The sequence below is a fragment of the Barbus barbus genome (assembly GCF_936440315.1).
Source record: "Barbus barbus genome assembly, chromosome: 1".
NCBI classification, from domain to species: Eukaryota; Metazoa; Chordata; class Actinopteri; order Cypriniformes; family Cyprinidae; genus Barbus; species Barbus barbus.
This window is the reverse complement of record NC_136729.1, coordinates 5780436-5796445: the sequence shown is the minus strand read 5'-3', so window position 1 is coordinate 5796445 and position 16010 is coordinate 5780436. Positions and strand designations below refer to the sequence as shown.

At 37.3% G+C, this 16010-nt stretch overlaps 1 protein-coding gene across 2 annotated transcripts in view; it reads right to left on the bottom strand.

Moving 5' to 3' along the window:
• Nucleotides 1–1949: 1949 nt before the first annotated feature.
• The window catches only part of LOC306865076 (protein Shroom4-like), a 42467-nt gene continuing 28406 nt past the window's right edge, over nucleotides 1950–16010 (bottom strand). For both annotated transcript variants that reach the window (XM_079409442.1, XM_079409441.1), the window contains 8 exons: nucleotides 14085–14243; nucleotides 10652–13169; nucleotides 8857–8915; nucleotides 8102–8734; nucleotides 6502–7131; nucleotides 6140–6278; nucleotides 3226–3498; nucleotides 1950–2515 (listed from right to left, as the gene is read on the bottom strand). In XM_079409442.1, coding sequence (XP_079265568.1) covers nucleotides 2228–2515; nucleotides 3226–3498; nucleotides 6140–6278; nucleotides 6502–7131; nucleotides 8102–8734; nucleotides 8857–8915; nucleotides 10652–13169; nucleotides 14085–14243 — 4699 coding nt within the window. In that variant the 3' untranslated portion in view covers nucleotides 1950–2227. The remainder of the gene's footprint in view (nucleotides 2516–3225; nucleotides 3499–6139; nucleotides 6279–6501; nucleotides 7132–8101; nucleotides 8735–8856; nucleotides 8916–10651; nucleotides 13170–14084; nucleotides 14244–16010) is intronic.

Below are 16010 nucleotides of genomic sequence, written 5' to 3'. Positions count from 1 at the left end.
TTGATTGAATCCAAGCACTTCCCTCAGACATCATATCAAACACAAAACTCCCGAAAGATTACAAAACGCACTGGAAAAGACGTGCAACAGTTTGAACGATGGACGTTTAATATGAGAAGTGAGAGGAGAAAAAACTATGTTCTTCTAAATTAGGTGAATCATGTCTACAACTATCTTAAGAGACCTAATAAAACTTTACCTACCAAAAAAGCAACTTGAACACGTGTTGACCATTTACTAACGTAAGGATTTAATTCGTGGAAATCACTCGGGAGTTTACCATCCTTTCCATAACTTTATCTGTTCAACTTACCGAAGCGCCGACTCTGCTTTTTTGCAGATGTAGAGGTAACTTAATGTAGAAACGCTGGGTTAAGACTATTTGTTTGGGCGTAAATCTTGTGCTTTTGAGTGCTCCTACAAAGCCAAACATCATGTAGCCTCTTGTAAACCAGCAATGAAGAAGTAAAAATAGAAAAAAACAACAATACGTGCCCGTTTCATTTATACTTTTACGTTTCCCGCCAATAAGTTAATAAGCTCACCTTGGCACTGCTTTCTATCTAATCAACACCTTTGTTAAACACCTCAAACATGAGAATGATTATTAGTGTTAAAACAATGTTGCATATTTTTGTCACAGACAGGATGTTGATAATGTATTTTTTAAAATACATCCTTAACTCCCTTGTCTATCGGTTTGAGGTCAATTGGCAAAATATTGTTTAAATATTTATGGAATGATGCCAAAGCAAGTTTCAAACACAACATTCTAAAAAAATAAAATAAAGATGAACAATGAACTTGTAAAACCAAGGGCATAACCCTGATGTTTTTAATTGTACATGTTTTACATTGAATCTTTTCAATCGAAAAAAAAGAGGAAAATTATCAATAGACCAAGTATTTCCTTTCATCTTCAGCGCTATGCTGTTTACAATGTATGATACAACAAGAGTAGGCTAGTTTAGTTATTAAACTATACATTTTAAACAAAGTTAAGCAAAAAAAAAAAAAAAAAAACGCAAAAATAAGCACAAAGGCACATTTACCTTTTTGATCTGAATTTCGAAATCAAATACATTCATTTCTTGTTCCTGTACAAGCCCTTCAAATACAAATCAACTTTATCTCACTCTTCTTTGTCTCTCAATCTTCATCTAAAGCCAAAAAAACAAGACTTTCAAGGCAGTAAATGGTCAACGAAGCAGCATTCTCCTTCCTTCTAAAGAAATGTCCAGTTTCTCACAAAGAAAAGGAAATCTAGTAGCAATCGCCTCAAAAGTTGCCATGTTGTGAGATGATACATAAGGGTTAAACAGTGCATCTCATTAAACTAAAAACTCTTATTCAGAAACTTGTCAATATAAGAGCTTTGGTAAAGCAAGGCTGATCTTCTCAAGACATTTATGCATGTCATTTATCAAAACAGGTACAGCACATTTATATTCTTACGTAGACATAAATTTGATCTTTGGCAATAATAATTATCTGAGAAAAGTGTAGCAAGTACTATAAGACATACGGAATATGAAAAGTAAATATAAATGGCCACTTTTGAAAACACTGCAATAATACGCCACAACATTTCGTTTAAGAAAAGTTCCAGTTATGACAGAATGAAACTTCTGTAACTTAAAGATGCACTTTAGCATCCACTATGTACATGTTTTCAATGATCATACAAATACATAAAACAAAACAAAACATTTTAAACAGAACAATAACGCTTACCATGCCGAAGAACAGAATGAAATTGAATACATGCACTGTGAGGCCGTAAATTATTAAAGCAATTTGACCTTAAAACCAGAATGAAAGATCTATATATCTATATATATATATATATATATATATATATATATATATATATATATATATATATATGTGTATGAATATATACACACATAAATAAATAAATAGCAGTGCATGGACACTTCCCTGCTGTATTCAATGAGAAATATATGCATGCATGCGTTCTTTGGCGGTGTCAGATGTTAATGGAGTAGCGCAAAAAAAAAGGTTATTAGTGCAGCTGAAGTCCTAACAGACAACTTCAAGTAGTGATGTAGTGTTTTCGAATTGACTTGAACATTAGTCTGTGATAGTTGTGCTTTTCTGTACTCGACTGTCATGTCAATGTAATGTCTTCTTTAAAACATACTGCAGTTCAAGGTTTTTTCGGTCCATCTCAAATCACATTGTGCACACACTCATTCAGCACTTTTCAGTATTGTCTGTACCCCATCCCAACCCCCAGCCCCAGGCCGAGGCTCTCTCGAAGTCCCCTGAGCTGCTCCTCACCGAGCCTGATTTTGTCATCCAGTTGCCTCTGCTCTACCAGTAGGGCTGCTTTCATCTTCACAAAGTGACAGTAGTCACGCATCTTTTCTGGGGTCAGGCAACATTCCAGCACCTTCCCAACCGCCTGTTCACGCCGGTCCACATGCTCTTTGAGCTCCTGAGCCTCTCCCATCTGCACCAGCAGCTGCTTCTTCTTTTCCAGAAGTTGTTGCTATAACATGACAGACAGAGCGAGAGAGACAGAGAGAATAAGAATAAAATGCTAAGCAAATCAAACATGCAGAAGGATAAAAAACTCCAGGTCTAATTTATTTGTATAGTGCTTTTCACCATACACATTGTTTTAAAGCTGCTTTACAGTAAAAAAATATGATGTCAATGTTTATATCTTACTATCTTCATGCCTTCTAGTCAAATTTTGCAGATTGGAGCTGGGCGACAATACAATTTACAAAGATACAAGCAATCAAGCAGTTGAGATGTGCTATATAATATACTTTATATCGCTATACGTAAGTATAGACCTTAGTCAGGGTAGCATCATATTTCATTTTTGACAGGAAACATGGCTGTGAGGGACAGAAGTACAGTGTGTTCAATGGATTGTACTGTTGTTTAACAACATACCGATTGTTCAACTGATGTAAAAAAGAAAACTTTCAGCAGACAAAAACTCCTTAGGACAGTTTTGAAAGTTGTGAGAGCCTTCATACAGTGCAGCATGCCATTATAAAGACAGTATGTCTATCTCTCACAGCCTCATTTTCATCCACGTTCAAATTCAATATGGCATCTAACCTGACTAAGGTCTATACTGTATGTATGCAGATGAAGTTGGATGTATTATATATTCAATGTTTAATATAACGCAGGCAGGGTGATAATGTAGTTTACATTTTGCAATGATATTTTTCTCCTCACCCTCTCATGGAGGCCAGCCTCTGGGTCCATACAGTCCAAGGCACTTTCTACCCGGATCAGTCTCCCAGAAAGAGACAACAGCAGGCTGATCACTTTGTCTAGGTCACCAATGAACATACGGTACTTGTCCACCTCGTTGGGCTTGCAGATAGCGAGCACCAGGCTCTCCACCTCTTCTCCCAGCTGAGCGTTGGCACGAATATCCTCTTGCAGGCCCCTCTGTGCCTCACGCAGGACACCCAGCTTTTTACGAAGGCTCTCCATCAGCTGCTTCTGTAAGTGTAAACATTTACTATGAGAAGTGGAAATGGTTATTTGTTTAGACAGCTATAGAAGAATTCATATGTTCACGGTTTTTTATATTTAAATTACAGCTTAAGTTTTGCTTCAGTTTCTATTCTATTCTATCAGTTTAAATAGTTTGTTTGGATAATATATTATGTTAGGGCTATATTATAAACCTGATAAATAATTGACCTTGTTTTTGAGTCTTTGACTTTGAGTCTCTTGCTCATCAAGGCTGTATTCATTTCAAAAATACAGAAAAAAACAGTGATATAGTGAAATATTATTGCAATTTCTAATATTGGTTACCTATACTATAAAATAGCATTTATTCCTGTGATCAAAGCTGAATTTTCAGCATCATTACTCCAGTCTTCAGTGTCCCATGATCCTTCAGAAATCTTTCTAATATGCTGATTTATTATCAGTGATGAAACTGTTGTGCTGCTTAATATTTATTTGGAACCTGTTACTTTTTTCTTTCATTCTTTGATTAATAAAAAGTTTAAAAGAACAGCATTTATTCAAAATAGAAATATTTTCTAACAATGGAAGTCTTTACTATCAATTTTATCCATTTAACACATCCTTGCTGAATAAAGTTTAACTTTTCTTTAAACGTTTTTAAAAGTATCTTTAAAAAAGAAAGAAAAAAATGTCTGAACTTTTGAATAGTTTATATTGTAACACAAAATCTCTATTTTGACTAAACGCTGTTCTTTTTAACTTTTTATTTTTTTTAAATATCACAGGTCCCAAAAAATACAGTATAAAAAACAAAATAAAAAAGCAGTACAACTGTTTCCAACACTGATTAAAAATCAGCGTATTAAAATGACTTCTAAAGGATCATGCGACTCTGAAAATACTGCTTTGCTTCACAGGAATTAATACAATTTTAAAGTATATTAAAATAGAAAACATTTATTTTAAATTGCAATATTTCACAATATTATTTTGTGAAATAATATTCAGTATTTTTCTATCAAATAGATACAGCCTTGATGAGCATAAGAAACTTCTTTTAAAAACTTTATTGATCCAAACTGTTGAACTGCAGTGTATTGTACAGTAAACATGTTTTCTCAGGTAACCTAAAATGTACATCATTTAGTTACATCAAGGGTCAAATCAAATATCAATAGCACATTAAAGTGTGCGTGCTGTACAGGTCTGGTCTAAAGAATGCTTTTGCTCAGGTGCCCGAAATGTCCAACCAAAAGAGAAAAGTTTTGCTCAGCAAGAAAAAAAATTAGTGGGAACATTGCTCCCACGGGTCCTTAAGTTTGATAACTAAATTAAAGCGTTTTTAAGGCCTTATACCATTTAACGTATTTAAAACGGTCTATGAAATAATTTTTCAAATTGCCTTAAACAGATTTTTAAGAATTCTGCAGATACCTTGTAAATAGTAAAATAAAACTCTTTCCTTGATATTTGTGTATTGAAAATGTTTTTGATTGACATTTATGGTCTTTATTTTAGTCGGGCTAGTTAAATTAATTTTCGGGCTACCAAAATCTGAAGAGTACCTGCCCGAAGGGCTACCAGGGATTTAGAAATTTTGCGAGCCCTGTTTGGGGTGCCGTGACGTCTGCTGGTGTTGGTCCATTGTGTTTTATCAAGTTCAAAGACAATGTAGCTGTCTACCAGGAGATTTTGGAGCACTTTATGCTTCCATCTGCTGATGAGTTTTATGGAGATGCTGATTTCCTTTTCCTGCAGGACTTTAGCACCTGCCCGCAGTGCCAAAACCCCTTTCAAGTGGTTTGCTGACCATAATATTACTGTGTTTGATTGGCCAGCCAACATGCCTGACCTGAACCTCAGAGAATCTTTGGGATATTTTCAAGAGAAAAATAAGCAAGTCGATCCAACAAAACAGACGAGCTGAAGGCTCAATAGTGTCTCAGCAGTTCCACAGGCTGATCGCTTCCATGCCATTCCTCACCGATGCTGTCATTTGTGCTAAAGGAGCCCTGATCAAGTATTGAGTGCATAAATAAACATACTTTAAAGAACTTGAACTTTTCTGTTTTACAAATCCTTTTTTTGATTGATCTTAGGAAATATTCTAATATTTTGAGATACTGGATTTTTGACTTTCATGAGCTGTATCTAATCATCAAAATTAAAGCAAAAAAAAGCTTTTGAAATGTTTTACTTTGCATGTACTGAATCTAGAATATATGAAAGTTTCACTTTTTGAAGTTACAAAAAAAACCTAACTTTTTCACGATATTCTATTTTTTTCAGATGCACCTGTATATACACATACACTACTGTTCAAAAATTTGGGGTCAGTAGTTTTTTGTTTGTTTGTTTGTTTAAGAAATTGATACACTTAATCAGCAAGGACACATTAAATTTATCAAAAGTGACTAAAGACATTTTTATTTTAAATAAATGCAGTTTTTTTCAACTTTCTATCCATCAAAGTATCCTGGGAAAAAAATGTATCACGGTTTCTACAAAAATATTAAGCAGGAGAATTATTTTTAACATTGATGATACGAAGAAAATATTACTTGAGCACGAAATCAGCATATCAGAATGGTTTCGTTATTCCATCATAGGAATAAATTGCATAGCATGAAATAAGCTAGCCATACATTTCTGAATCTTTCACCTTATAATTGAGTTCTTCCTCCTCCTCTTTCCTCTCTGAGATCTCTCGAAACCTGGCTAGAAGTTGCGGGTTGTCAGCTGACATGTCATAACAGGCTGATGGTGAAACTTGTACTGTGGATGTTCCCAGTCTAGAGGGCCTAGGGAAGAGTCATGGAGCAAAATAATGAAGATGGAGGCACTGTTACAATCTTTCTGATAGAGCAGAATAGAATACACTGACAATTCAGTAGAATTTACTTTGAAAGAGGTTTCAACCAAAAAAAAGTGCAAATAAAAAATAATTACAAAGAAACATCAAGTAACACTGATTAAAGCATAACATTTTGTAGCAGAAAGACTGAAACTATTATATTGGTGTACCTCTTTAGTGTTCCTCCGCTGATTGGGTGGCCTCCTCTCCAGCTCTCTCCACCCATCTCTTTGTTTACACTGTGTGGAAATAACTCTCCCATCAGCTCTTTCCTAGATAAACCATAATCATCCTCTAGAATGGAGTCCACCAAAGCACCCCTCGGCCCTCTAATGTTTCTCGCTGATGGAGCCCCTTCCTCAGGCATGTTGTCAATGTCTGTCTCCAGCACTATAACTGGTCGAGCAAAACCCTGCATCTCCATCCTGTCCTCTCCTTCCCTCCTGTCAATTTCTCCTAACTGCTCATTCTCACTGATCTCATCTATGTCTGTCTCCAGGGGCTGGTTTCCATCTTCAATACTGCTGGGACTGCGGGAGGAAATAAGCTGGTTTTTGTAAACGGTTCCAGGGAAGCCTGCTTGATGGGGCTGCAAGTGGTAGTTGTTCATGGAGAAGTAGGATTCGGGACACAAGGGTCCAGCGGACAAACTTTTTTCTAGGACTTCATGAGACCTGGTAGTGCCCTGTGCATGGTAGTGAGGACTGGACCGGTCCCACTCAGCTCGATGCTCAGAAAAGATAGGCTTCATCAGTGTGACTCTAGGCTCATCTGACACTGTAGCATTGTGGACCGGTATTCTAAATAGGGCAGACATGAAGGTAATTTATTCAAAAGTACATTCAAAATTTAATTTATTCACTACCATTCAAAAGTTTAGGGTCAGTAAGATTTTTTTATTGTTTTTATTAAGTAAGGATGCATGAAATTGACCAAAGGAACAGTAAAGACATTTATAATAAATGCTGTTCTTTTGAACTTTCTACTCATCAAAAAATCCTGAAAAAAAATGTATAACCATTTCGACAAAAATATTTAGCAGCATAATTATTTACAACACTGATAGTAATAAGAAATGTTTCTTGAGCAACAAATCATCATAATAGAATAATTTCTTGAGGATCATGTCACAATGTAGACTGGAGTAATGGCTGCTAAAAATTCAGCTGTCAATACAAGAAAACAAATATATTAAAATAGAAAATGGTTATTTAAAATGATAATATTTCGCAATATTACTGTTTTTACTGTATTTTTAATCAATTAAATGCAGCCTTGGTGAGCAGTAGAGACAAACTAATTTTGAAACATTCAAATTAAAATGAATTTTAATATTTTTTGGCATAAAGTGAAAAGAAATTGAGGATAAAAGTGTCCTGATCTCGTAATGAAGTATGAAGTAGAAGTGTCCTTATATCATACTGAAAAAAAAATCTTGTAAGAAAACCTTTAGTAGTTTGGCATAATCATTTATTATTATTTTTTTCAAAAATGGTTAATACTATTCAAAAAACAAAATGTATTGTGGTCTAATTACCATGCAGTAAAAATATTAAAATATATTTATAAACCTTTTTGTAAAAACATGGAGATGTGTTCTCCCATGTATTCAAAGTATAAAGTTAATTTGTTTTAGTTTATTTAATGGTTTCATGACAAAGATTTTTGAGTCATTCTTGAAAATGGTTAGCTAAAACCATATGAAATTAATAGGAATACCATGAATAAGTCTTATATGTCATGCGTGTGGGGTTGGAGAGTATGTTGTACCTTGTACGTGGTTCAGGCTGCGGCAAAGGCTGATGAAGTTCTCTTCTTATGTCTCCCTCTCTTGGGGGCAGGGCTACAGGTTTAAAGGCCCGACGTGTAAAAGCAGGGATGGGGGGAGCCACAGAGTACACTTGACCGCAGCAGTGATGGTTCTCTGAGACCTCCCTCGGAGGAAGACTATAGGAGCGCTGACGTGTCATTTCAGACACACTGGGGGGCTGGGGTGTGCATGGCTGTGGTCGAGGTGGAGAGGAAGAGGGAGAGTTATAGAGTAGAGGGGAGGAGAAGAGGTTATGGTGAGATGCCCGTCTCTTGTGGAACTGATCCCATTTTGGGGGCGGTGGACGAGGAGGCGGAGGCCCTTTTTTCTTCTTTACTTCACCGACACATACTCCATTCTCATCCAAGTCACTAAGAGTGGACGCACGCATTCTGCTCGGTGTGACATTGGTGTGATTATGAAAATTTTGTGTGTCCACACGAATGTCATTTTCTGACATCGCACGGTTTCTAAGGGGTGAAAAAAGATGCTCCTCAGTGCGGCCACCTGTCATGTTGCCACCTTGACTCATGAAGTTAGGAACAGCAGCACCCTCTCCTGTTTTGGAGTCTCTCCTACACCTTGAGTAGTCCCTGTGGAATAAGAAATGTGGTAATGGCTTGTTAATAGCCATATGTAAATGAGTAAAACACATGTAAAATATGGGGAAATAGCAGTAAATCTATTGAGACTGAGTTAAAAATAGAAATCTTACCTCTCTATTAAACTGAAATTTCGGTTTAGTTTTTTTGCTTGTTCCTGCACAGGGTGGGCCTGTAAAATGTGTTTGCAATATATTTACATATAAAATATAAATTAAACAAATAAAATATAATTAGAAAAAATTTACAGAAAAAAATGATGTTTTAGATTTTTACCAAAACCTACAACTAGAAAAACTAAAAACTGCTATAAAAAAGGCAACTAGGTAAATAGATAACACTATACTGGTGATTTATGTAACTACATTTTCAACTGTCTACTAACCTGTTATTTAGCATATGACACATCTGAAACAACCTGTAGGTGATCTTAAAAACCCTGACACTTAAATGCCTCTTGACTGTTGTTAACTGCAACAGTTAACTGCTGTTGTGCCAACCATCTATAACCCAGATTTTTAAAAGCATACCATGAGCAAAATATTTGATAACTTCCAAATTAATTGATACTGTTCAAAACAATTCTGTTCTGAGAACTGTAATGGGCGTCACTACAGTGAATAGTACCTCTGATTCTCAACCAGTGGGCATGGGCTTAATTCCACTATTAAATTCCCTCCTGAATTCACCTGATTTTGCCCTCAAGGATTAGAAAAAGGTCTAAAAGATCTAAACACACTGAAGGACTGAAAATGCCTGAGATCAGTTAGATTATCAATTCATGTTTTAAGATGAAGCTCTTAAAACGCTTTTAAAAAACCAAAAGGACATGTACTAAGACTAGTGATTGTTACGTGAGAATACATATTCAATCTTCCTGTTGTATTAGAGCCAATTCATGGTTTTTATGCAGTTTTGGCCTTTTGGGACTCGGAGGAAGCCCAATTTCAAGATATCCTGCATGAATGCTAATATTAAAATAAGTCTGCACTAAAGACTCAAAACAACTGTCTCATTCCCATCTACATGGCACTATACCAAAGAGTCTTAAAATAACAGCTCAAGTAGAGAATAAACGGTTTCATTCTTATTCGAGACAGTGTGCAGAAAGATCAATGCACAAAGAAGACATAATATTTGACAGATAACAGAAGTACCTTTCTGGCTCCAATAAGGCAGGCTATTTTCAATTCAAAATTATTTAACTGAAATCAAAAGTGGTTCAATGACTTTACAAACTGTGTTTGAAAGGACTCATCTTTTAGTTTCTAAGAAACTACAACTGTAAACAACCACAATAAAGAAGGGAAATCACACCCTCTTCTATATAATCAAGCAGCAAATGTTTGATTTCCATCTATATTCATGCTCAAGCTATTCTTTATAAGCAAACGTACAGGCTATTCATAATGCATTTATGAGGTTGTTATTTGACAGTGAACTACAGGAGGAAAGATCTTACTTGCATAAATAATTTAATAACAATGTCTCCATTTTGTAAAGATATATATAGTGCATACTATGACATTTGCATCAATACCCAGTACTTGCTGTGTGGCTAATATCTATTAAATTTTCTTTCAATAATCACTTGTCTAAAGACATACAGCTACCTAATGTTTTTGCTCCAAACATGATTCAGCAGATCCCTTGGGGGTCCATGAAGTTACTGTCTGCTGGACAAAACAGTGGCACACTTAACCCAGGACATGGCAGAATATTTAAAAGCAGGTAAATTGCAAAACTACACTAGCGTTAATTTAGTATATTGTAATGTTGGTTACAGTGGTACTCGGAAAATCTGGAATTTTTATATTAGTGGTTCCCTGGGTTGACTGAGAGCCTGGTTTAGAAAAGCTTCACAATCCTTGTTTTAGACAATGGACAATGCTAAATTCCTAATCTTACCTCAGCTGGGGTATGGCTCCTGGCCTTGTAGGGTGGATTCACGTGGTAGTCATCATACTGATTGTGCTGGGTAGTCACTGGGTGGAACGCTGAGCAAGGCTTTTGGATGTTGGTGGTAGTGTTGCTATAGAAATGTTCAGAGGACTGCAGAGAGGAAGGAATCAGAGGACTGGGCAGCTGTTTCCGACAGGCGTCATGAGATAAAGACTGAGGAACCATGTCACCGCTCAAATTGTGATCAGAAAGAACAATTTCTCTCCTTGATTCCCTTTTTTGTTCTCTCTGCTGCAGTCTTTGCCTCTCCTCCCAGTCTTTTACCCTTTGTTGCTCTTTTTCCCTCTCTTTCCTTAATCTTTCCTTCTCCCTCTCTTGTTCTCCAAGTTTCTCTTGCTCCTTGACTCTCTCTTGCTCCTGCTCTCGCTCTATCAGCCTCTCCCTCAATTTTTCTTGTTCTTGTTGGGTACCCATAAACTGTCTTCCAGTGTCTAGTGAGTTGACGTAGGGCACATCTTGATATGAAAACCTCCTCCGGCCCAAGTTAGTGGCCATTTCAAGAGGTTCAGGTGAGGATGGATGATTCGGTCTACTCGGCTTCTCTAGTCTCTGATTTTGAATTGTCAGACTTGACAAGTTTGTTACAGACTGACTCAACTTTCTGCTAGTCTCTTCAAAAAACCTCCTGCGGTCTGCAAAGGGAGGGATATCACACTCGTCTGATCGGTCCAAGCGACTACTGGAGGAACCTGCCCTCCCTCTTGTTGATCCCATTTTCCCAGACCACATCTGTCCAGTAGCCTCATTTCTCTTACTCTCAGAGGGCTCAGTTTCCGGTTGAAGCTTGTATTCTGGTGTCCAGCGCCATCTCCGTGGTTTACCTTCAGGTGCAATCTCCTCCATCACATGCACACACACTTGTCTGTCATTTTGAGGGATCTGGGTTTGCGTCTGAGATGTCTGGAAGCACACAGCCCTGGTTCTGGAATGTTCCTCAACCTGGGTTGTATCTTGTTGAGGTGTCTGTTCAGATATTTGGATAGTCGGAGGACTGGTAAGAGGACTTGAGAAGGTTTGGTGTCTGGGTTGACGGTGCTCTGGAGGAGCTACTGCCTCCATGTTGAGATCTGCAACCTCTTCTTCTACAGTCTCCTCGCCACAAGGGGTTCTACTCTTCTGCAGCTGGGCCTTCTTCCTCTGGATCTCATTTCTGAGGTTTGTGGCAAAACGCTCACTTCTACGACGCGACTTCGAGCTACGGAACTGACGTTTCTGCGACTGCTTTGTGACGCTACCATCGTCTACCCTCACTTCTCGCCCATTCTCATTCAGGTGAGTGTCCACACACACGTTAGCACCTACAGACCCAAAATTCTTCTCACTGGTCTGAGAGCTAGCAGTGGAGAATCCATTCTCCATGGGATTTCCAGAGACATTACTGGGTTGCCCCCAGAGATTCTGTCCAGAATCTAGAGAATCCTCCTCTAACATGGGATCCTCAAGTTCAGAAGTTGCCACTGAACCAAGTGTGGAACATCTACTCGCTCCCCACTTGGCCTGGGCCATATTTGGACTAGTATCACTCAGATAAAGGGGTGATTGTGACCACTGACAAGTTGGAGATACACGATTATCACTTCTGTCACCAGTAAAATCCATCATACGCAGCTGAGAAGCTAGAAGTTTCTCAGGTGCACTGTGTCTGTGCATTACTGACTGGATATTACGTTCTGGTTGGGCATCAAAGTTCTCATCGATATTCCTTTGTGAAAAGGGACTGAGAGGAGGTGTAGATGCCACCAAAGATTCTGAATAACTCTCCAAGTGTTTTTTCTCACGGTCAGTTGCCTTGCTATCTCCTTCAGAGTCTGTCTTAGAGTTGAAGATGTAATAAGATTCAATAGTGCATCCTTTACGTTCTTGCTCATCGTCTTGTGTTCCATTCAAATAAACACTACCAGTCAGAACTTCCTGGATTTGGGATTGATCTTCAACCATACAGCTGGTTACACTTGGGATGCCTACAGGAGCAGACACACAGCGTTTATCTGTTGGTTGGCCTCTAGTAGCCCTAAAACTGTCCTTCCTCATGGGTGGCTGCGGTGGTGTACAGTGTTCCTCCTCACAGCTATAGGACGATGGTCGGACTTTAGCCACAGATCTGTCAGACAGTATCTTGGAGTGTCCACGCTCTTCCTGCTGGTTTCCATGGCCACTGGGGGCACAATGTTGGCCTCCGTCTGGATATCTGCAGGAAGAACCAAAACCCTGGAGAAGACTGTCCATAGAGTTGGTATCCTCAGGCTTGACGGGGACAGTGTAATCGGATGTGTTTGAGCTGGCTGAGAATGAGCTGTAAGCAGAGTCACGTTTGTTGTTGAAAATGACAGGATCAATGGGAGAGAGCTGACTGTCATAGTAACCCTGGTTAGGAGGATTCTCCAGACTCTCCATACTTCCTATTGAGCTACTGCGGTCTGTGCTGTAGTGCCTGGAGATATGGCCCCACTGCATGGACAGCTCACTGCACAATGAAATAGAAGTGAACCAAGTTAGATGATGTGACAATCACCATAAGGATTTCAGAGATTGCTTACAAAAAGTACCAAATTAATTTTAAACGTCAGCTTGGAATTTCAGTATCAAATTATAAAGTACTGTTTTGAAATTTGCATTTGGCTTGTAAAATTCATTTAGCAACTGAGCAAAAGCTTCAGACACAAAGTGTCTCTTGCCACATATTTTGAGTATTTAGTTTAGCAAAAAAAACTAAACCTAACTAAATTCAATAAAAAAACTAAAAGAACTAAAAACAGTGTATTCCTATTGTAAGCCTCATTTTCCATCAGTTAAAATAAAAATACCTCAGCATAAATAAAATAAAATAAAAACCTGTATGTGCTAACTTTTATGACTATTTTATTTTAAATTGATAATCATATAGTCCTTTTCATTTTGTGTTACAGCTGTTGTAATTAGGTTACACAATTTCAGCAGAAAGACACTGAAAAACAAGTCCCCCAAAAACAAACATTACTGTTGAAGTTGAAAGTTAAAGATTAGTCCCAAAATGCTATATTTTGTACTACAGGTTTTCTTGTGTGTTTTTGGTCACTTTGCTGGTGATCTGTGAAGAATGACTGAGTCATACGTCTGAAAATAGTGGTGGCATCCGGTGAGCCACAGTCGACATAAGACATGAGATCACCAGCTTCCTCTCGGATTGTTTTCCTTGTGAAAATTCCCTAATTCAACAATGAGATCTCTCTCTCTCTCTCTCTCCCGTGCACACACAAATATCTGTTAAAGCTATTAGTATCATGTACATGCTGCAAATGATATCTATCTCAATTTAAACCACTGAAATGCTAAAAAGAAATGAATCATCATACAGAATAAGGTATGTTTCCATCATCTGTATGACGATTATTATACCAACCTATTGTCACCTCCAGAGTGCCAAGGTACACTGAGAGGTGTGAAGTGGAGCTGCATAGCCGGGGAGCCATCTGAGGGGTCACCAGTGCCCGTAGTGCAGGGTGCCTCTGACAGCTTCGCCAGGTGCCAAGAGTTGGGACGGATCACTGGCACACTGCGCCTGCTCAAAGAACAGAGACATAAGCGAACATGAAGTCATAACATCACCCTAATATTCCTAAGTACCAATTACTGACATAAAAAAACACAATCAGGAAGCCACAGCATTCAAGAGTGAGGAAAAGACGCTATACTCCAATGCAGTGTCAGTCTTGACAAACACAGAAATCAAGGGAAATGTTTGGCTTCGCCATCTGGAACTCTTTCAAACCTGCCATCCACTAGACTCTTAAATGGCTGATTGATGTTCTTTCTAAGGTATCGCAAGGTACAGCAAAATAATGGCCAATTAATTTATAATATAACAGAGTTAATGGAACAGAGTTAATGGGGTGGTGATGGCGCAGTGGATAAGACACATGCCTTTGGTGTGAGAGACCCGGGTTCGAATCCACTGTGAGACACCAATGCGTCCCTGAGCAAGACACTTAACCCCTAGTTGCTCCAGAGGCGTGCGACCTCTGACATATATAGCAATTGTAAGTCGCTTTGGATAAAAGCGTCAGCTAAATGAATAAATGTAAATGTAAACAAGGCCCAGATTCCAGGTACATCCCATCATTCCCACTGACAGGAGTATAGCAATCCCAAACATTCCAGATGGCAATAAAAATCGTTAGAACAATCGTTTTTAAGGGCTTATATATTTTTAACTAATAATAATTTAAGTGTTTCCACAAAAGGCTAGATAAGAAAAGAAGCATGTGAGAAATATCCAAAAATGCATAGAATAACAATCTTTTTTTGTCGTTATACACTGCCATTCAAATGTTTGGGTTCAGTAATATTTTTTGTTTCGAAAGAAGTCTCTTATGTTCATCAAGGCTACATTTTTTTTTGTAATATATATTTTAAGATGTAATTTATTCCTGTGATGTCAAAGTTGAATTTTCAGCAGCCATTACTCATACAGTCTTACAGAAGTCCTTCAGAAATCATTTGGTGCAACAAGAAACATTTCTTATTTTTATTTGTGATGTTTAATTTTTTTTCTGGAAACCACAGGATTCTTTCTCTGAATAGAAAGCTTAGAATCTCAGCATATATTTGATTAATTTAATGTGTCCCTGCTGAATAAAAGTATTCTTTCAAACTGACACCAAACTTTTGAATGTTAGTGTATATACATTCAAAACACTTTTAAAACGAACAGCAATATCTATACTGACTTAATTTAGATATTTAATGGCAGTTCTCAGAGTGCAGTTATTGTAAGCAAGCAGAAGAATATTTATTGTAATACAACAAATTAATACACATTAAAGAAACACCAATGTTATTGCCACACATGAAATTTAGTAAACAGAGGCTTAAAAAAATAAAAGGAAAAACATCAACACAGAGGCACGCCAGAATCAAAATAAGTCTTTTCATAATCATCTCCTTCATTTCACCCACAAACAATAAATGTAATTAATATTTCATTCTAATCACTTTTGCAATCTCAGGAAATTCGAGATTTCTCATGACAGCTCATAACTATCGTCATCCTCATCCAATAAAATTTACAATCTAATCTAAAACATTAAACCTAACACCAAGCTGATATGAGGCTCCATTAATACAGCTATCTAAAAGGCAAAAGTTACAAAATAGTAACTTCATGTAAAATTCACTTATGACTGAAATCTGGTCTATTAGAATATGATCTATCCTCAAGAGTTTTGACTCAACTACGCTCAGATTTAGAAAAAAAAAAAAGCATGAAAAATTACCAAAGCAATTAAAATTTTAAAACAATAAAAGAAACCAAAAAAAAAAAAAAAAA